General features: G+C 47.1%; 1 protein-coding gene across 2 annotated transcripts; it reads left to right on the plus strand.

The window, feature by feature from the left end:
* Positions 1–303: 303 nt before the first annotated feature.
* Zscan18 (zinc finger and SCAN domain containing 18) lies at positions 304–14,839 on the plus strand. 2 transcript variants are annotated; one of them, XM_029479250.2, is made up of 7 exons: positions 304–365; positions 6,867–8,615; positions 9,138–9,287; positions 10,606–10,712; positions 10,979–11,057; positions 12,033–12,122; positions 13,180–14,839. In XM_029479250.2, the coding sequence occupies exons 2-7, from the start codon at positions 6,956–6,958 to the stop codon at positions 13,722–13,724; spliced, it is 2,631 nt and encodes an 876-aa protein (XP_029335110.2). In that variant the 5' UTR covers positions 304–365; positions 6,867–6,955; the 3' UTR covers positions 13,725–14,839. The 2 variants fall into 2 exon arrangements, with proteins under 2 accessions (XP_029335110.2, XP_085698370.1); XM_085842244.1 differs by lacking the exon at positions 10,979–11,057 and having other exon boundaries at positions 13,180–13,357.
* Positions 14,840–15,235: the final 396 nt, after the last annotated feature.

A 15,235-nucleotide genomic window follows, 5' to 3' on the forward strand; every position in this document is an offset into this window, starting at 1 on the left:
TGAGAGTTTTTGTTTCTTAAGCCTGTGTATTTCAGTCTTTGTCTCCGCCTCTCAGGTTCTGGTGGTACTAGGTTCCTTTTTGGGGGTGGGTGGGGGTGGGGTGGGGTGTCCGATTGTTTACTCCGTTGCCATGGCATCGGAAGTGACGCGAGCGCACGTGGAGGCGAAGCGGAGACAACCTTTTCTGATTGACTGGCGGAGCGGTCACAGCAGCTTCGCCCCGCCCAGGTCTGGCGAACGGCCCCGCGGCACGCTGGGGGTCGCAGTTTACGGTGCTGCAGGCCGCGCACGCGTATTGCAGCGGGCCGCCATCGCCGCTCGGTGTTCGAGACTGCGCAAGTCAGAGGGGCAACGCTGCGCAGCAGGTGGGTCGGGCCGCCTGGCAGCCTTCTACGCCGGGCCGTAGGTGTTCGGCTGGTGTACAGGGTCGGGCGGAGGGATGCACCTGCCTAGTGTGGGTTGGGCCAGGAGCAGAGACCCTGGGGGGAGGGCGGGAGGGGGGTGTCCCACCGTGGCAGTGTCGCCGCAGGTGCTATGCTGTGGAGGGGAGCTAAAAGCTCCTGCGTGAGGATGTGGCCTTGGCTGCGTTTGAATTTGAGGCCGAGAGAGCAGGACTGAGCAGGCTTTTGGGTGGGGGTGTGGCCCAAGAGCGCTGTAGGCGACTGTAGCAACGCAAGCGTGTAGAGCTGGCACCGTGAGTGGGGCGTGGGATGAGGCAGGATTGGGGGTGTGGCTCTAACGTGTGGAGTGGGAAGTACCACGTGTGGGATTGTGGCTCGGTAACGCAGTACGTTAGTATTGTGTCGGAAAGAGGTATCTGGAGGACACGTGGGATGTGCTAGGGTCTTGGGGTTGTGGTTTCCTGGTGTGCAACGGACAGGGGGCGAGGTTAAGAGATCCTGACTGGGTGAAGGCCCAGTGCTACTGCTTCTTAGATGCAGTTTGGGGTAGAGTCCACCGGACCCTTCAGGGTGGGAGAATGCTGTCGAGGAAGAGAGGAGGGCATTAGGTGAAGGTGGGTGTAGGTTTTGGTAGGGATGGGAAGTCCACAGAGGGGAAAGATGAGCGTATAAAGGCCAAGGAGGGTTTGGGGACCCCTGTCTTTGTGTCCTGGAGAGGCAGGGTTGAGGGTATCCGTAGATCCATGGGGGTGGGAGAGTAGGAAAGTGGGGGAGGTTTCTAGGAGAGATTCCACTGGACTGAGGGGTGACACGGGGCTTTAGAATGCACGGGTCCACTCTGTTATGGGGGTAGAGAACACTTTTGGGCTTCTGTGTAGGGGCCCCTTTCACGGAAGAGGGGTGAAAATGGTGTTGTAGGTGCTGTCCTGACCTAGAGGGCTTGGAGAGGAGTAGAGAACATTAGTTTTCCCAGTGCTACTCTATGAAGGGGCAGGTAAGAGGTGTTGTGGACCACTGCGGGCTGGCTTTCCAAGGTCGTAGAAGTCCTTCCTACGCTTTGTGCAGAGTTTGTTAGTGTTGTCCCATTTCCTTGCCTTTTCTTTTTTCCTCCTCCACTGCTTCCATGCTCAATCCTCCCCTCCCTTATGTTGGTTTGTATTTCAGCCAGCCTCTCAGAGTCCACCGTGAATGTTACAAGATCTTCCTTCCACATTCTGGCACTATCCTGTGGAGGTTTTCTCTCCTGCTCTGGAGCCAGAATAGGGCCCAATATCAAAGTGTACCTTTGTTTTTGTTTTTTTTTTGTTTTTTTTTTTTAAATTAGGTATTCCTCATTTACATTTCCAATGCCATCCCAAAAGTCCCCCATACCCCCCCCCCACTCCCACTTTCTGGCCCTGGCTTTCCCCTGTACTGGGGCATATAAAGTTTGCAAGTCCAATGGCCTCTCTTTCCAGTGATGGCCGACTAGGCCATCTTTTGATACATATGCAGCTAGAGTCAAGAGCTCCGGGGTACTGGTTAGTTCATAATGTTGTTCCACCTATAGGGTTGCAGATCCGTTTAGCTCCTTGGGTATTTTCTCTAGCTCCTCCATTGGGGGCCCTGTGATCCATCCAATAGCTGACTGTGAGCTTCCACTTATGTGTTTGCTAGGCCCCAGCGTAGTCTCACTAGAGACTGCTATATCAGGGTCCTATCAGCACAATCTTGCTAGTGTATGCAATGGTGTCAGTGTTTGGAGGCTGATTATGGGATGGATCCCTGGATATGGCAGTCTCTAGATGGTCCATCCTTTTGTCTCAGCTTCAAACTTTGTCTCTGTAATTTGACTTCCATGGGTGTTTTGTTCCCAATTTTATGAAGGGGCAAAGTGTCCACACTTTGGTCTTTGTTCTTGAGTTTCATGTGTTTTGCAAATTGTAACTTATATCTTGGGTATTCTAAGTTTCTGGGCTAATATCCAGTTATCAGTGAGTACATATCATTTGAGTTCTTTTGTGATTGGGTTACCTCACTCAGGATAATGCCCTCCAGGTTCAACCATTTGCCTAGGAATTTCATAAATTCATTCTTTTTAATAGCTGAGTAGTACTCCATTGTGTAAATGTACCACATTTTCTGTATCCATTCCTCTGTTGAGGGGCATCTGGGTTCTTTCCAGCTTCTGGCTATTATAAATAAGGCTGCTATGAACATAGTGGAGCATGTTTCTTTCTTACTAGTTGGAACATCTTCTGGATATATGCCCAGGAGAGGTATTGTGGAATCCTTCGGTAGTACCATGTCCAATTTTCTGAGGAACCGCCAGACTGATTTCCAGAGTGGTTGTACAAGCTTGCAATCCCACCAACAGTGGAGGAGTGTTCCTCTTTCTCCACATCCTCGCCAGCATCTGCTGTCACCTGAATTTTTGATTTTAGCCATTCTGACTGGTGTGAAATGGAATCTCAGGGTTGTTTTGATTTGCATTTCCCCGATGATTAAGGATGCTGAACATTTTTTCAGGTGTTTCTCAACCATTCGGTATTCCTCAGGTGAGAATTCTTTTTTTAGCTCTGAGCCCCATTTTTTAATGGGGTTATTTGATTTTCTGGGGTCCACCTTCTTGAGTTCTTTTTATATATTGGATATTAGTCCTCTATCTGATTTAGGATTGGTAAAGATCCTTTCCCAATCTGTTGGTGGCCTTTTTGTCTTATTGACGGTGTCTTTTGTCTTACAGAAGCTTTGCAGTTTCATGAGGTCCCATTTGTCAATTCTCGATCTTACAGCACAAGCCATTGCTGTGAGCCTTTGTTTATCTTGATGTTTGGGTCTGTGAATTTGAGTTTGTTTGTTTTTGGCAACCCTGGTCAGTTTGTTTAGGACATCTGTTCGACTTCGACTCTGTGTCGTGTCATATGAGAATATAGAGCATATTCTTGGCAGAGACTACAGAAAGCAACCCTTTTAATAATGATCCATTGTGTGTGCTTTTGCATTCTTTTAAAGGTCATTTGTATATTTTTGTAATTTATGTTAATATCTGTGAGTACAGGGGAGACTGTGTGATTAATTTCTGATGTCCCAGTGAGGTTAGTGTTCATTATCTTCAGATCCTAGTGGTTAGGAAAGGTTTACAGGGCCTGAGAAGGTGGATTTGTTTTCTGCTAAGGCAAGAGCTGCAATGAGGATTTTTTGGGGATTCTCCTAACTCAGCTGTCCACCCATCCACTTTTCTCAGCTACAGCATTCAGGCCTAGAATACAACCCTTAATACTTGTTTGACCCATACTTCTTGTCTCCTGAAATCTGCGGGCTGGAGTCCAGGAAAACCCATCCAAGGGAACTTTTGGGCAGCCATGAAATGGTGGGGTCATTCTGCATCATGGTGTGCCACAATCTCTGTCTTATTTGTACTGGGAGTGTGACTTCATTCAGGCTGTTTGGTCTCACTAGGTCTTCTTTCTGCCTAGTAAGTCCCTGTAGCAGTGTAACCAGGTCTAGGGCCAGGTAGAGCAAGTAAAGCATGCTTAGGAGTAGAGCTCACTTGAGATTCTCAAGGTGGTCTTATTCCCCTGGTCCTGACACCCAGAGGTTCATGTTGAAGGGGGGTGGGCCTCTGGCTGTTCAGGTCAGGCTGTTGCCTCCTATTGCCATAGGAGTTTTCTTTTTAGGTAAAGGAAATGGGGGCATATGGTTCTTTCCTATTCCTAGGGGCTGACAGGGTCCTCCACTGATTAGGCTATTGGCTTATGCGTGCTTCTACTTAGTCCTTGGGCCCCATACCTCTTCTGTGTTCAGAGCAGAGCAGGGAAAGTGGAGGAGGAGATGGATCCCAAACAGTTGACTGAGGGCTGCTGTGCCACCTGAAAAGAAGCAGAGGTAATGGTGATGTGATGACCCCAGTGGTGAAGTGGATGTGGGGAGGATCCGTTAGGGACTCTAGGCAGGGAGAACTTCATGAGGAATTTGGAGCAAGAAGGATGGAGCAGCTATGTCAGTTTGTAGGTAGAACCTGAGCCCAGCACTCACTGTGAATATTCTCCCCACCTACACCTTGGGTTTATTTTTTGTACATGTAGAGGCTTGTGAGACTGCGAAGATGACATGAGCCCCCAAGAAGGCCTGGTTTGATAAATCTGTATGTGTGGACATCTTAGCAAGTTTACAGTTAACTTTGTGGACACAAGTTCTGTGTAGGATGAATGTGCCTGATGGGTAAAGAAAGCAAAGTTATGTGCCCACATAACTATTCATTTGTTACATAGAGTTCTGTATCCACAGTTCTGGTGGCTGTGTTGTCTCACTGAGGGTGACATTACACTTCATATCAAAAGATGCTCCAGGAGAATCCGAGGTAGAATGTGGGTAAAGAAAAGAGCCTAGAATGGAGGCTGGCAGAAAGGCAGTAGCATAGAAACATGTTAGGGCTCTGGCTGCCTTGCTATAGGACAAAGGTGAGTAGTCACCATCAAGACAACCTCAAGGGCTTAAAATGTTATCTGAGGCTTTATATTGCCTTTGTTCTAGGAGTATGAATGAGGGGATGTATTTTTAAACTTGAGGTAGTGAAGGAAACCCAAAGTAAGACAGATCTGGGAAACTGGAAATTTGTTTTTAAAAAGAAGAATCAATAGAACATGAAGTGGTTGACACACAGGTTTAAAACAATAATGTTAGGATGATGAAGATAGGGACAGAGGATGACATGATGGAGCCAGGTAGAGCTCTTACCTGACAGCTATAAGGAAAGCAGGCAGTTTCCCTACCCTCAGAGAGAAAGAGATCATAAGAAAATGCTAAGCGTTAGTGGGTGGTCTAAGGATCCTCAGTGCAGATGCTGGGGCAAAAAGGAATGAGTACTGCCATTGTAGGTGTGGTAGGGGTGAGGCTGTCCCTGTAGCTAGGTTATTCTATTCTTTCATTTATTCTTCACATAGGTCCTGAATGACCCCAGATAGATGGGTATGAGATTCCATATTGGCCATTAGACATACATAGGATGCCCTTTAATAAAGATACATATTTCATAAAAGGCATAGTGAACAAATACTGAAGCCAGAGCTGCTGGGCCTATAGTGACCTGTCTATAAATAACCCTGCTCTCTTAGGGATAAGGTTTCAATGTGGGAGACAAGCAGTATGCAGATATAAAGTAGTATGAAAGAAGTGTGTGTGAGAAGACATGTTGGGACTATGGACCTTGAGGGACCACTTTAGAGTTCAGCCCTGTAAAACATGAGAAAGGTGCCTGTAGGGTAAGCTGGGGTTAGGTAGGGAGACAGCTGTTGTCATGGACAGATTTTATTTTGAATTCCTTGATTATTTTTAGAAGGAAAAACCCCAAGCCTTTCATTTGAATGGTCCTGCAGAGGACAATGGTATATACTGGGTTTGGGTGGGTTTTGGAGTTTATTTTATGTGTGGTAGTGTTTTGCCTTCATGCATGTGATACATGCATGCCTGATGCCCTCACAGGTCAAAGGGATCATAAGATGCCCTGGAACTGTAGTTATAGAGGTGAGCCACCATGTAGGTGCTGCAAATTGAATCTGGGTACTCTGCCAGAGCAATAAGTATCCTTAACTAGTAGTTTTTTGTTTTTATATTTAATTTTTTTATTAGATATTCTTTTCATTTACATTTCAAATGTTATCCCCTTTCCTAGTTTCTTCTCTGAAAGTCCCCCCGCCCTGCTCCCCAACCCACCCACTCCCACTTCCTGGCCCTGGCATTCCCCTGTACTGGGGCATATAATCTTTGCAAGACAGGAGCTCTAGGGGGTACTGGTTAGTTCATATTGTTATTCTTCCTATAGGGTTGCAGACCTCTTTAGCTCCTTGGGTATTTTCTCTAGCTCCTTCATTGGGGGCCCGCTGTTCCATACAATAGATGACTGTGAGTATTTACCAGGCAGAGAGAGCCTCACAGGAGACAGCTATATCAGGGTCCTGTCAGCACAATTTTGTTGGCATATACAATAGTGTCTGGGTTTGGTGGTGGTTTATGAGATCTAGTAGTTTTTTTTTTTTTTTTTTTTTTTTTAAGATTTATTTATTATTATATGTAAGTACACTATAGCTGTCTTCAGATGCACCAGAAGAGGGCATCAGATCTCAATTCAGATGGTTGTAAGCCACCATGTGGTTGCTGGTATTTGAACTCAGGACCTTCAGAAGAGCAGTCAGTGATCTTAACCTCTAAGCCATCTCTCCAGCCTGAGATCTAGTAGTTTTAATGAGAAGAACAATGCTGCACTGAGATCCTTCTTGTTTTGGGGAACTAAAGTTCCAATAATAAAGACTTAGATGTTATAGTGATGTTGTAAATCTGACTTGGTGTGATACGACCTATATCATATATACAATATACATAGTAAAAATGAATTTACTGATATTGTATGGTATATTCATCTAGGTTTATAGCTGGGGTCTCACTCTGTGGGCATCTGTTTTGTTGATGTCCTTTGCTTTTCCTCAGGTACTGCTGACCTCTCCTGGTTACCCTGTTATCTTTGCTGTCTTTGCTGAGTTCTTGGCACAGTTATATTTCTGTGGCAGCCTGTGAAGATGCTGCCTTTGGAGAGGGTGTTAGCCTCTCCTAGAAGCTCTCCACCCCAACCAGAACCATCTACTCTGCGGTCAAAAGATACAGCACAGCAGGAAGAACCTGGCCAGCAGGAGGAACCCATCCAGCAGGAAGGACTCATTAAGCAACAAGAACCTAGCCAGCAGGAGGAATGCAGGAGGCAGGAGGAACTCATCCAGAAAGAAGAACCCATCCAGCTGCTGGAGACTAGTCAGAGGGAAGAATTCAGTGAGCAGGATAATCCTCCCAACCAGGGGAATGAACTCAGTGAGCAGCAAGAACCTAGTCAGCAGGATGAGCCCAGTCAAGAGGAAGAGTCTGTCCAACTGCAAGAACCCAGCCAGTGGGGAGAACCCGGCCAAAAGGATGTACCCATGGAGCAGGAAGAACCTATGCAGCAGGATGAGCCCAGCCAGTGGGAAGAACCCATGCAGCAGGATGAACCCATGCAGCAGGAAGAACTCATGCAGCAGACAGAGCCCATTGAGCAGGATAAGCCCATCCAACAGGAAGAACTCACCCAGCAGGAGGAGCCCATTCAGCAGGATGCTTCCATCCAACATGAACTCATTCATCAGGTGAGGCCCATCCAGAAGGAATTGATTCTGCAGGAGGAGTTCATTCAGCAGGATAAGTCCACCCAAAAAGAAGAATTTATTCAGCAAGAGAAGCCAATTCAGCAGGTAGGGTTCAGTGAACAGGAGAAACCCAGCCAGCAGGAGGAACCCAGCCAGCAGGAGGAGTCCAGCCAGCAGGAGGAACCCAGCCAGCAGGAGGAGCTCAGTCAACAGAAAGAGCCTAGCCAGAAGGATCAACCCAGCCAGCAGGAGGAGCTCAGCCAACAGAAAGAGCCTAGCCAGAAGGATCAACCCAGCCAACAGGAGGAACCCAGCCAACAGCAAGAGCCTAGCCAGAAGGATCAACCCAGCCAGCAGGAGGAGCTCAGTCAACAGCAAGAGCCTAGCCAGAAGGATCAACCCAGCCAACAGGAGGAACCCAGCCAACAGCAAGAGCCTAGCCAGAAGGATCAACCCAGCCAACAGGAGGAACCCAGCCAACAGCAAGAGCCTAGCCAGAAGGATCAACCCAGCCAACAGGAGGAACCCAGCCAACAACAAGAGCCTAGGAAGAAGGATCAACCCAGGCAGCAGGAGGAGCTCAGCCAACAGCAAGAGCCTAGCCAGAAAGATCAACCCAACCAACAGGAGGAACCCAGCCAACAACAAGAGCCTACCCAGAAGGATCAACCCAGCCAGCAGGAGGAACCCAGCCAACAGGAAGAGCCTAGCCAGAAGGATCAGTGCAACCAACAGGAAAAGCCTAGCCAGCTGAAGGAAACAGAAACCATCACTGAGAGATCTGCTGCTGACCTTGAGTTTTCCCGCCTCCGCTTCCGGGAGTTTGTCTACCAGGAGGCAGCTGGGCCTCACCAGACTTTGGCCAGGCTTCATGAGTTATGCCGCCAGTGGCTGAGGCCCGAGGCCTGCTCCAAAGAGCAGATCCTGGAGCTGCTTGTTCTGGAGCAGTTCCTGGGCATCTTGCCAGACAGGGTCCGTCCCTGGGTGGTAGCCCAGTATCCCGAGAATTGCAAGAAAGCTGCCTCCCTGGTGGAGGGTATCTCTGACATCCTGGAGGAGCCAGGTGAGGCTGCCACCCTAGAAGAAAGCATGCCTTAGAGGAGACGGGCAGGAGGTCCTGGAAGGATTGGAATCTGCAACATAGAGTTCAGACCCCAGCCGTGGCTTTCCTGAGAGTGTAGTCACCCCATGTGTTAAGGGGCACAGAGACAACCATCCCTGAGCTGGTAAGGGAGCCCCTCAGTCACCAGGGACCGGAGCCCCCTCCTCTGTGCCCAGTGGCATTTCTATCAGGCTTGCCTCATGGACTAGGACACTCACTGCCTTGGGTTCCTGCCCTCACATTTGCTTTCCAGATGTTTGGAGGGCAATCAAAGGCAGGTACCAGGCTCTTAAAAACTAGGTAAATATTCTGGGTGGATTGGTAGCTGGAGGTTTTCTCTGTATCTAAGGGTGGGGCCTGAGAGATGGGTGGTGATGGTCTCTAGCCTAGAGACTCAGGCCATGCTTTGGGTCCATATCTGGCCCTTTGTGGATTTGCTGTGTGTCAACCTATTGGAATCACTATTGCCTTGATTGTACACAGGAATGATGTTGTGTTCTCCGGGTGGGTCATCATCGTTATTCAGCGAGGGAGACGATGAGAGGTGTCCTGAGCCCTTGCTGCTACCATGTGGGTTGCTAAGTCCTAACAGAAACTTAAGACCTAGGGACATCCTGGTACGCCGTGATACTTGTAAGTAGCAGCGATCGTCTTGCTGTGGCTGGCCTTCACTGAGGAGGTGCATGGGGTCTGTGGTTGGGAAAGGGAGGGTGTGGTTGGTGGAGGCAGCATGAAAGCCAGCGGGAAGTCATGTAGCAAGGCATGGATGTCTGAATCATAGTGGGGACTTATTTCTGTAGGTTCTTGTGTATATTACATATGTATTTTTTTTCTCAATTTGCTTTACAAAATTTGTCAGCCGTACATGGGTATTAACCAAAAAAATAATGTCATTGTGGATATAATTCAATGCCAGTGTAGGATACTTCCTATTAGCAGCATGAGGCTCTAAGTCAAACCCTCACCTTTTACTGCCAAAAATTATTTTTCTCCTTACCCTATCGTAGAGGGTCTTAGGGTTTTACTGCTGTGAACAGACAGATACCATGACCAAAGCAACTCTTATAAGGACAATATTTAGTTGAGGCTGGGTTACAGGTTCAGAAGTTTAGTCCAGTATTGTCAAGGCAGGAGCATGACAGTGTCCAGGTAGGCATGGTGTAGGAGAGTTCTACATCTTCTATCTGAAGGCTGCTAGGAGAAGACTGGCTTCTAGGAAGCTGGGATGAGGGTCTTAAAGCCCATCACCACAATGGCAAACTTCCTCCAACAAGGCCACACCTCCTAATAGTACCACTCCCTGGGCCAAGCATATTCAAACCTTTACCTAGAGCATGTATGTATGTTCGTGTCTTTCTGTACATCATATATGTGTATACAAGATCTGTGGGACTATGGTGTACTTGTGCCCTCTCATTTGTTATTCAAATAGGGCAGCTGTGGTCAAAGTTTTGGTTCCTCAGCTGCTCAGCATTCTGTATACTCAGTCTTTCTGTTTTGCTTTTTAAAATAGGCTACAGTATCCTAGCCTTACTGTTGCACTCTAGCTTGTGTGACATGGTCTCCTAACAACCACTGGCCAGAGGGCACATACACTTTAACATTCCTGTGATTATTTAAAACCTTTGTGATATACTGCAAGCCGGCATAAAATGGTGCCCACTGTTTGCTATTTAACATTTCTACCAATCTAGTTGGCACAAAAAATAAGTCCGTGCTTTGTGATCTGAGTTGGCATTTCTGGGTCACTGATAAGCTTGAATGTCTTTATGGTTTTTTAGTTTTGTGTGCACCCTGCTTTGTCAATTGCAGAGAAGTAGAGAGTTGACTGAGCTTTGGACCTGCGTGTGCAGGAGGAGTTTTTTCTGCATTTGTCCTGGGGCCTCTCTGGGAGGGTGTGGGATATACTTATTTTTGGAGTTGCATAGCCACTGAGAACTTGTTTCCTCAGCTCCCCTTCTACCAGCTTGGCCTACTCTGGAATCTGTGCATTTGGATCGAGAGCATACAGAGGGAGAAAAGAGTAAAGAGGCCAACTCTGCCACAGCTGAGCTGAAGGTGGGTGAAGGGGCTCCTCTTGGCCCTGGGAGGCTGATCTTGCCTAGCAGCTCACATGGCCTTTCCCTTTTGACTGTTGACTTTATTCCTTCTCTCAATAGTAACACTCGGGCACAGCAAAGGATTATGGGCTCAATATCTATAGTGCTGTGGCTGAGAAAGCTGCCCTTGAGAAAACTCAAGGGTAACCTGAGGAAGGTTATTGCCTTAGTGCAGTTTAGGGTGGGCCAGAGCTGTTGTTCTAGAGTTCATTATCATTTCCACAGGGGCCTCTACAGTCGGAATGGGACCACCTGGATCCCACAGAGGATAACCTGACGAGTTACAGCAAGCTGCTCCTGTGGGGTGAGACCCACCTCCCACTGGCTCACGTTCCACCCTGCATCCTCTTCCAGAACTGTTGGCATGGAGGATTCTGACCCTGTCCCAGGAACTGTAGTTGGGACACCAAGGGTGATTTAAGTGTTTGAAGCTGAATATGTTTTAAGTGGCTTTGAATTAGGATTTGTTTGCCAAGGTCTCCACTTCTTCTGGTCAATGCTTTGGAGTTCCATCTGGGGCTTTCTGTTTGCAGCCCTGGCCTATGAGAACGGAAAGATCTGGATTTGGAAAGACCTCCTGACTTAAAGCCTCTAGCACTCTCCCCTTGTTTGTGCAGAGCTGGGCCTCGGGAATGGTCTTTCACTGAAGTGCTTACTCTGGAATCTTGATTTGTAGGGATGCTTATATCTAGACTCCTGAGGTTATTTATTTATTTAGGTTCTAATTTTGTTTTTTACTTTTATTGGTACTGGGGATTGCCCTGCTACTGAGCTTCAACTTTGCTCCACTCTAGACATTACCCATTTTCTAGCTGCTCCATAGGTAGCCTCCAGCCTCACATAGCATCTTCCTCTTTGCCTCTGCTGCCTTCTTTAGAAACCTCAGCTTTGGGCTGGTGAGATGGCTCAGTGGGTAAGAGCACCCGACTGCTCTTCCAAAGGTCCGAAGTTCAAATCCCAGCAACCACATGGTGGCTCACAACCACCCGTAACGAGATCTGATGCCCTCTTCTGGTGTGTCTGAAGACAGTTACAGTATACTTACATATAATAAATAAATAAATAAATAAATCTTAAAAAAAAAAAAAAAGAAACCTCAGCTTTCCAGGGGTTCTGACTAGAGGGCAGCTTTGATGGTGGTAGTCGGGATAGGAATTGTCCTGATGCAGAGAAGAAGGTAGTTGCAGTCTGTGTCCCAGAGATCCAATGAGACATGAAGCCTCTTAGCTTTTTTGTCTGTTTTTCCTTTACTTTTTCTTTTTTTCCCTCTAAACCCCAGGGTGTCAATTTTCCCAGGCTGGTCCAACTTCCATGCTGGAGACAGAGGAACCTTGTGCAGTGGAAAAACTGCCAGGGGGCAGCCTCCCAGGTAAGGTTGAGTTACGTAGTGATATGGGCCTGGTGGGTGTGCAACACTTTCATTAGCCTCAACAAAGACTCCAGCTTTGACTTTAATCATTTTCCTATCCACTGTGTGGGGGAAGAATGCCGTTTCATTATTTTTCGCAGCATAATGAACTCCTATAAAGCATGTCACCCAAAACACTACACACTTAAATGATCTGTCAATTGACTAAGTTCAACTCCGTAGCCCTTCTGCTACTTTTAGGTGGTTCCTTAGGGCCACACACAGTCATATTCGTTCAGAGGCCTATCTAGGGCACAGATATCCCAGTCATCTCTCCACATGCTGCCCAGTGACACTGGCTCTCAGTGGAGCTGAGGTGAGGCTGTGGACCTTAGTTTTTTTGATTGCTTCTCTAAAGGGCTGGGCTTTGGCTTTCTCACAGATGCCTCTCGGTTTCATGGGGGAGAATCCTAGAGGGCAAAAGCACATACCACACCTCTGCATGTTTTGTGTGCATGCTACTGTTCCAGGGCCAAGCCAGAGACTATAGTGGTTCATTGAGCATCATGGGTAGAACTGGGTAGCTTGCCAAGACTCATTTAGTTCTTACCAGTGACAGACATGTCCCCTGAACCATCTCATAGTTCTTTGCTTCCTCCATTACTAAGTCACTTTAGTCAAGAAAGATGGCTTCAGATCTTCATCCACAGGAGGCTCCTTCTTAACATTTGAATTTCTGACCAGAATATACATGGTCACCTTTACCTACAAAACACTCTGGGAGTGATTAGCATTGAGCTCAGCAGGCATTCTGAGTGTCAAAGAAAGAAGGGCATATAGATTGGGAGAGGGAAGAGCAGATAATGGGTCTTGTGAGGCTCATGGTACTGCACTGTGTGATGTCTTGAGTTGTAAAGAGGATTAGGCTGTGCATGTCAAGAGTTCTTAGCTGATGCCCCTTCCCCTGTGCTTAGCCCTTTGGGCCTCACAATTTATTATATTTTTCTTGACTTTTGTTCGTCAGTTTATGACTCAGAGACTGGGAAATAGGACTGCTCACATTGTGACTTTGTTTCAGACAGCACCAGGCAGCAGGAAAGCAAAGGAAATGTGTGTGAGGAAGTCTCCCTGGGGGAGACACTGATGGAGAGTCTTTCAGGGGATGTTCCTGTTAGTGCTTCAATAGATACTGCCCTGGAGGAGGAACAGCAACCTCAGAAGGCTCTGGATGCCGAGGGTGAAGATTCAAGCCCTGCCAGTCCCCAGAGGCAATCAGTCATCCAGCAGTCAGCCCAGGACAAGGATAGGCCACATCAAGGCACTGGGACAAAGAGGCCCCATCCAGATGACGAGGATGAAATGGCCCCTGAGTGTCTTTCCAGCACCAGCAGCTACCAGCTGCCATTTGATGCAGGGAAAGTGCTTCATGTGGATGGTCATGATTCTGGGCAGGACTCAGGAACCTCTGCTGGGGGATGCTCTTCAGCTGATAAGTCTGATGCATCTCAAGGGAAGCCCTACACATGCAGTGAATGTGGGGAGGCCTTTGCATGGATCTCCAACCTTATGGAGCATCACAAGAGTCATGGCAGTGAGACATGCTATGTGAGCCAGGGCTGCTAGGAACCCTTCCAGTTCTGCTTGGTTGTGGTCAAGCACCACAAGAGTCACATACAAAAAACCAAACAAAGCCACACTCAGAGCCCTTCTCTGCCAGAAGCCAAACTCACTGGTGGGAGAGTTGGCAGCTTCTAGTGTGTGGGTGGTTTTCTTTATACAACCTGAGGTATAAGGCTAAGCAGCTCTGCTATGACTGTCCCATGACATGACAGTTATGAGTGACCCTAAGGCTCATGTGTGGTAGTGGATTCTTGAGGTATTTCTACAGGCACATCTGTGCTTATTTTCTGGATGCTAATGTGCTGAAAAGAACTGGAAAGGGGCAGGGCCCTCATCTTAAAAACACACTTTGGTCTGATGTTATATTCTGTAAACCATCAGATGTGAGGGAAGACTCCATTTCTGCAGTATTTTAATACCACTTATACTTTGGTCATTTGACATTGTACAAAGTGTTGAGTTGCCTTAAATGTGATCTATTGGCGCTTTCTTGAGCCCTCCTTGCCTCAGTTGCTTCTCCTTGAGCTCCCTGTTTGTTCACACATAATTCTTGCCATCTATTCTGGCCTTTTCATAGGTACGTGATAACAGGTTTACTTCTGAATCCGTAAGAGCAAAAGCTGTTTCTTAGTTCAAATTATGTCTTCATATGTGGAGTAGCTTGCAAAGATCACAAAATATGCTGACTTCAGACTGGGTTTCAGCCCATTAGTGAGTTGTGAGGTGCAGTCAGTGGATGGCCACTGAGATTACAGAACAGTGAAATGGAATGAAAGTAGATCAGAATGCATCATGTAGTAAAGGCAAATACTGTTCTGTGAGGCTTCTCAGCGGAGTGTCTGAGAGCTTGCTACCACGTCAAATGTATCTGTTGAGGGGTACAAACATACAGGTTGAAGAAACGATCTGTATCCGAGCTGAGAGAACCAAATGTGACCTACATAGGTGATCTTATGGTTTTGCTTTGAACTTCAGATTACAACATTGTTTCTATTGCCTGACCATAAATGTAATTGCCCTGCAGATACAAAAAGGATGTCTTTTTCTGTCAGTGTCTGAGTAGGCAATTTGTGTAACCCCCAAATCAGAGGCTTACCATAATAAAGTATTTATTTCTTCATTCATATTATACCTCATTGTTTTGTGATTGTGCAGCTGCTTCCTTGAATGTTGGTGATGGGACATTTTCTTCCCTACAGTGAGCAAGTCTGGGAACCAGACACCATCCTTGCTGTAGCTTTCTTTCTATGGGATTCTTGGAACCTGGGAGAAGACACAAATCACTTCCATTCCTAAAGCCTCAGAGCAATGGCTCAACTTGGAGCCACATATCAGACAGCCTGCATATCAGATATCTACATTATGATTCATAACTACCAAATTACAGTTAGAAAGTAGCAATGATAATTGTATGATTGGGGGGGGTCACCACAACATGAAGAGTATTAAAGGGTCATTAGGAAGGTTGAGAACCACTGCCTTAGAAAACTGATCAGATGGCCTCAGCGCCTGTA

The sequence above is a fragment of the Mus caroli genome, unplaced genomic scaffold, assembly GCF_978045245.1.
Source record: "Mus caroli unplaced genomic scaffold, Mus_caroli_1 scaffold_8, whole genome shotgun sequence".
Lineage (NCBI taxonomy): Eukaryota > Metazoa > Chordata > Mammalia > Rodentia > Muridae > Mus > Mus caroli.